The sequence below is a fragment of the Hibiscus syriacus genome, unplaced genomic scaffold, assembly GCF_006381635.1.
Source record: "Hibiscus syriacus cultivar Baekdansim isolate YM2019G1 unplaced genomic scaffold, ASM638163v2 tig00111795_pilon, whole genome shotgun sequence".
Taxonomy (NCBI): domain Eukaryota; kingdom Viridiplantae; phylum Streptophyta; class Magnoliopsida; order Malvales; family Malvaceae; genus Hibiscus; species Hibiscus syriacus.
In genome coordinates, this window is record NW_024063181.1 from 117,739 (window position 1) to 124,225 (window position 6,487).

Below are 6,487 nucleotides of genomic sequence, written 5' to 3' on the forward strand. Positions count from 1 at the left end.
TATCCACTATATTCCTTCCCCAAATAAACGCCGATTGGTTCAGAGCTATCATACTAGGAAAAAAAACAGCCAAACGATTCAACAGAATCCGAGTGATAGTGCGAAAAACCATATTACATCAAGAAATCAGCCTAAATTCTCTCACACTACAAGCATTAATGGTTTTCGGAACCAAGACAATCGTTGTGGCATTGAAGGCAGGGAGAAGAGATAAAGCCTCAAAGAAATGTCTGACAGCCGGAATAAAATCAGCTTTAATGAAGAAACAAGGGGAGTAACCATCCAGCCCGGGAGCCTTGTCATCACTCTGCTGGAAGATAGCCTCCCTAATTTCATTCAGCCCAAGAGAGAGAGAGAAGAAAATCTCTCAACCTCTCCCTCCCCTTTCCTTCGCTCCTCCGCCGTATGGAGAAACAGAAAAGCCACGGCCGCCGTGAAGCGACGACGATGGCCTGGGAAACCGAACCTATAATAAACCCTAGGTATTCCTCTCTTTTCTCCCTATGAAAACCAAACCTTCAACTACCCAAAACCGAGACCCTCCCTTTTGAAAAACTATAGATTTGAGAAAAACAAAAGGGTTTTACTTCGGTGGTGGGTTTCGGGGGGCTAATGACATTCGGATCTCTCTAAAGGTAAGCTCTTTTCGATTTTTTCTTTATGTTTTTCTTTTTTTCTTTTCTTTTCTTTTTTTCTTGCATGTTATCTCCTTTGTGACTTGTAGATGTTATCTCCTTTTGACTTGTAGATGTGAGTGATGATATCTCTCGGGATTTTGTTTGATTTGCTCTCATTTTTTATTAGGTTGTTGATGGACTGTTGATGTTGATTTACGGTCACTGTAGAATGAAAACAGCAGCGTGATAGTGGTGGCGAGAATTTCGATAGCGGTTCACGCGGTTGAGAAGTCAAAGGGTTGGTGCTGCATCACACGTGCACCATCGAACGGTCCAGATCCCTTGATGGCAGCATCTACTATTTCTCCTCCGGGTTAAGGTTTTCAAAACCCTAAATGGCCATTGATCTAAATCATTGATTTGAGTCCAGATTCAATGGCTGGTGTTGGGACGGCGGGGGCTAATGGGTGAAAACCCTAGTGGGTTTGAGGTTGTCAATTTGGGCCTGAGACGAGTATGATATTGGGTCGGGTCTAGGCTCCAGTTGGGTTCTAGTTTGAGCTTGATTATTTGTATTCTAGGTATTTGTAAATTGGGCCTACACATGTAAAATAAAATTTTATAAATAATACTAATAAAGTAAACCCAAACAAAAATACAAAATCTATATTTTACTAAGAAAATATCATCTTTCATATTTTGTTATTTCTTTCAAAACATCAAGAATATATTTTATTTAATTAATTTTATCTTCCAGTTATAAATTTTGTTACATGAATATTTATAAGCTTATTTCATATTTTATCGTTACTTTCGAAATATTGAGTATAGATTATATTAAATTAATTTTATTTTCGAGTCATAAATTTTGTTATATCAATATAATTTTATAAGATTGTAATTTAATCTTACTCAACTATATAATTGACTAATATTAATTAAAAAATATTCATAATGTCTTTTCTTTTTATATTATATTCCAAAGTTGAATTGAATATTGAAGATGAAAAGGTTGATAATACGTCGGCACATCTGAACACACAATCTTCGTTACGCAACTATATGCAGTGAGCATTTGATCGAGTAGAGTTGAATTGGATTAAAAAATTTGAGATATTAGCGAGTGGTTATACCAATCTTGGTGTCGGTTGCTCGCGCCAATGTTTTCTTTTTATCTTGCATCTTTGTTTTTTCTTTATTTTTAATAATTATGTCTTTGTGGCACTAATTCCTCTGCTTTCATAGCACGGTTTTTCTTTGTCAGTTGACAAGTTTTTTTATTTTATTTTTCAATCTTTGTTGTTTATTTTCTCTTAGTGTTGGATTTGAAGTCACCATGATTAATTAAGATGTCCCTCATTTGTTATCTCGTTGATCTCCCCTACTTTGGGCCCTTGAATTGCATTTGGATACGTAACCTACGATCGTAGATATTTATCTCTTGATATTTAACTCTGTTTTGTGTTTTGTCGGTGGTCTTTTAGTAGTTTAAATCCCCCATTGTGGTTCGTTTTCCGTAGTAGTCAGATCGGTTTGTATCTACCGGTTGTTCGATTTTTTTCTAGATGAGATTTTCATCTTTTCCTTGTATGGTATTGATATGATCTTGAGTGGGCTAGTTTCTTAATGATTTTAGGAGAATATCTCAATTATGTATCTAATTTACTATTTTTATCTTAACTTTTATTGTAATTTTGGATAATTTCTATTTATTAATAAAAATATTTATTTCTATTTCAAAAAAATCGAGTTGACGAGTCTTATTTTATAACTCAAAGTTGACTTGAAATTTGTTCAAGTCGAATCGTGTTTATAAAATTTGAATCGAGTAGAATTTTCGAGTTTCTATTTAAATTTAATTATAAATATATATAATATTATGATATTATTTGATTCTAATTTAAATGGTTTTTTTATAACCATATACAATATATGTATATTTCTTCATATTTTTCATATGTGATATAGATCTATGATACAGAGTAGAGAGACTCAACTCAAACTTGAAAATCAATCCACTAATTATTAAATATTTCGAGTTATTCGAGTTTGATTTTACAACTCGATCGGTTTGAACTTGAAATTTTTCGAGTCAAATTGAGTTTATGAAATTACAAATCGAAGTTAATTCGAACCGAGTCGAAAAAATCGATTTTTCGAATCGAGCCGAGTTCTGCTCACCCATAATAGAGTATAGTAAATTCAAAGGTAATCCAAATTCAAATTAAAGAGTAAAATTTAATACCAAAGGTGATGATAGCAGTAATACATCAATAACGTATCAAATTAAATGTTACATTATCGTAATCTTATTCATCTACATGTCTATGCCATGAAGCATTATCTGAATTCCATGTTGTGGCTGAAGATTTACCTGAGTAAATGGTGAGTGGCTGTAGGAAGGTGACAGCGAGACATCGTAGCGTCGTAGTATCATCGACAGCGTCATCTTCATCTCCGTCATCGCAAAGCTCATCCCCACGCAGGATCGTGGTCCCAACCCGAACGGAAGAAACGCACTGGAATTACGTTTCGTGGCATTGGCGATCCCTTCGGCGAATCTCTCAGGTTTGAAGACATTCGCATCATCACCCCATAAGTCAGGGTCATGGTGAAGTGCAAGATTTGAGACAAACAGAACCAAATCAGGTGGCAGGATCAGGTTGCCTAATTTAGTTTCAGCTTCAACTTTCCTCACCACGCCAGTCACAGGAGGGTATAATCTTAGTGTTTCATTAATGATCATGGTCATCTGAATGCAAACACAGGTACTAATCGTTAATCGTATCGAATCGATGCCGAATTCGACATTCATTCAAATATATGTGATGAAGGGTTAGATTTGCTCACAATCTTTAGTTTACCGATGCCTTCCGGATTCGGATTTCGTTCACCGAAGACCTCAATTACTTCTTGTCTTGCTTTGTCCTGCCAATCTGGATGTGTTGCAAGAAGGAAGACAGTCCATGCGAGTGAAGAACTTGTTGTTTCTTGACCAGCAAAGTAAAATGTCTTGCATTCATCGACCAAATCTTGTTCCGAAAACTTCTTGTTCTTGTCTGTATCATGGTAAGCATTTAACAGCAATCCGAGAAAATCAGTGCCGAAGTTGTTGTCTTCATCGTTAGTCAATTTCTCTTCTCTTTTCTTCACTATCTCCATCACACATTTGTGTATTTCTTTTGCGAGCTTATCTGCTTCAATCTCATCAGCAGTTTTCCAGAACTTACTGGAAAGAAAATAGAGCTGAATCCAGTTATTCATGGCTAGTTTCTTAGATGATACAAGATTAAAAATGTGAACTTTTTTTTACCTGATGACAGGAAATCTAGACTTGAAAAAGTTTCTGTTTGTTATGACAGACAACTTCGTCAAAATGTCGAAAATCTTTTTCCCATCCAAATAACTGCTGCCGAAAGCTGTTCTGGATATCACTTCTGAAGTCAGCAACCTGAACTGTTCAAATAATTCGATTTCTTTGCCTTGGAACGGTTTCCACCTTTCCAGCATCGTCTCAACGCTGGCAATCACCGCCGGACTCATACCCTGCGTACGTTGATTCGATAGATTAATTCGATTAACACTAGAGAATGAACGCATATAATTTTAGAAGCATACTTTCAAGCTCTCCCCATGAAATGCATGGTTAGCCAATTTCCTATGCTTTGCCCATTTTTCACCTTCCGATGTCACAAGGCCATCTCCAAGTATCTTAATGGCGAAATCATCTTTCTCCTTCCTTTCTCTACTAGTCCTCTTCGGGAAAACACCTTCAGTACTTTTCAGTAACTCTTTGGCAAGTTCAGGTTCTGTAATAATCAACCGAGGTCTAACACCTATCCAACCTAGATGATTCTTCCCTACAAAAAGGTTGAATTGTTCAAGTAAATCGAGAAAAAGTGTATTCAAAAACATCTTAATCCCTACCATATGAGCTGATCCTGGAATGAACATGAGGTTGGACTCTGGGAAATATGTCATGCGAGAAATCAGGCATGGGGTTTCTCAGGGCTTCTTGTCTCAGTCTGATGTTTTCTTTGTTGTTGCCATGGATGAACTTGTAAGGCGGTCCTGTGATCCCTTGTGAGCTCATCAAGTGCTGTATACGGAGCGGCGTCCACCAGTATTTGTGCAGGATTTTGGCCAGGGCTATGATCAGTGACAGGCAGATAGAGCCTGCTGCAACGAGGACTGATGCCTTTGCCATGGGATTCATGATTTTGCAGGGGTGATCTTGGAGATATCAGTGTTTTGATCTTTATATTGAAGATGAGAAAAGATGTCGACCAGTTTTTAAATCATATTAAATCATTATCTATGTAAAATAATAGAAGATAAGTAAGTGCACGAAAACGTGAAAAGTCTCTCTTTGATTAATAAATTGAAATTTGACAAGACTATTTCTTGTTTGACAAGCATGGATAGATCGAGCGAGGTGTTAAGGATGCGATCGCTTTTTAAAATTTAAAATTTTCTTATATTTTATATGAATTATTTAATTTTATATTTCTCGAAATTTTATAATATTGCATTTCTTAAAATTTTAATATAATCTTTTATGTTCTCATCGTGAAGGATAACCTGAATTCCATGTTGTGGGACAATCAAGGACGAATCTGTATTGTTGCAGTATCATCGTGAGAACGATCTTCGCACCGACGATCGCAAAGTTGGAACCGACACAGGTCCGAGGACCGATCCCGAAGGGAAAATAGGATGTCACATTGTTGTTTGTAGCTATTGCCACCCCTTCTGAAAATCTCTCCGGTTTAAACAAATGAGCATCGTTACCCCAAAATTCGGGATCATGATGAACTGCCCAGCTTGGGACGAACGATCTTCTCTTGCTTTGTCTTGCCAATCTGTATGGATTGCCAGCAGCAAGACAGTCCACGAAAGCAAAGAATTGCTGGTTTCTTGTCCGGAAATGTAGAATGAGTTGCACTCGTCAATCAAATCTTGTACGAGGATCCTTTTGCTTTCATCGACATCGTGATACGCTTGTAAAAGCAATCCAAGAAAATCATTACCAAAGTTATCCATGTCTCCAAGTTTCACTCTTTCTTCTTTTTTCTTCGACCATTTTCATCACGGAGTCGCGCATTAGACTTAGAAGCTTGTCTGATTCGATCTCGTCCGAGGTTTTCCAAATCTCACTGCAAAATAAGAAATAACATTCCTGTCAAAGAGCAGGGTACATGATTAGGCTAAGGTTGAAGGAATACCTGATGCCTGGAAGTCTGATTTTAAACACATTCCTTCGTATAATGTCGGAATATTTTTTGGTCATGTCGAAAATGTTCTTCCCTTCCAAGTAGCTACTCCCGAAAGCTGTTCTCGATATAATGTCCGAAGTCAATAACCTGAATTCTTCGAACTCTTCAATCTCTTTCCCCTGGTGACGTTTCCATGATCGTAGCATCATTTCAGCACTAACAATCATCTCAGGAATCATTTTCTGCCAACAACAACCCCTTACCATGATGTGTTCTAGTAACAATCTAATGCTAGAACTCGCAGTAGGGAACTAGGAGGCTTACTTTGAGGCATTCCCCTTGGAAAGCATGGCTTATTAACTTGCGGCATTTGAACCATCGTTCTCCTACGGATGTGGCGAGGCCATTTCCCATTATCTTCTTGTTGTAGAACGGTGGCGGCGCCTTTTGAAATGCTTGATCCCTTCTATTCAACATCTCCTTGATTAACTCTAGCTCTGTAATATCTAGTTGAGGCTGGCCTCCTCTCCTCAGATCTTCGTTTCTCATTTCCAGAACTTCTTTGGTGTTCCCATGGATGAATTTGTAAGCAGGGCCTTTGATTCCTTGCTTTCGTAGTCGATACTGTATGCGAATTGGAGTCCACCAAAATCT

The 6,487-nt window shown here is 37.5% G+C and overlaps 2 protein-coding genes across 2 annotated transcripts; both read right to left on the reverse strand.

The window, feature by feature from the left end:
• Window positions 1-2,912: 2,912 nt before the first annotated feature.
• Window positions 2,913-4,859, reverse strand: LOC120170889 (cytochrome P450 CYP749A22-like). Its single transcript, XM_039178726.1, has 5 exons — window positions 4,545-4,859; window positions 4,236-4,477; window positions 3,931-4,163; window positions 3,468-3,846; window positions 2,913-3,369 (listed from the first exon to the last, which is right to left on the reverse strand). The coding sequence occupies exons 1-5, from the start codon at window positions 4,831-4,833 to the stop codon at window positions 2,935-2,937; spliced, it is 1,578 nt and encodes a 525-aa protein (XP_039034657.1). The 5' UTR covers window positions 4,834-4,859; the 3' UTR covers window positions 2,913-2,934.
• A 755-nt stretch (window positions 4,860-5,614) lies between these two features.
• Window positions 5,615-6,047, reverse strand: LOC120170890 (cytochrome P450 CYP749A22-like). The gene is made up of 2 exons (XM_039178727.1): window positions 5,843-6,047; window positions 5,615-5,773 (listed from the first exon to the last, which is right to left on the reverse strand). Exons 1-2 carry the CDS (start codon window positions 6,040-6,042, stop codon window positions 5,653-5,655), a joined length of 321 nt encoding a protein of 106 aa, XP_039034658.1. The 5' UTR covers window positions 6,043-6,047; the 3' UTR covers window positions 5,615-5,652.
• Window positions 6,048-6,487: the final 440 nt, after the last annotated feature.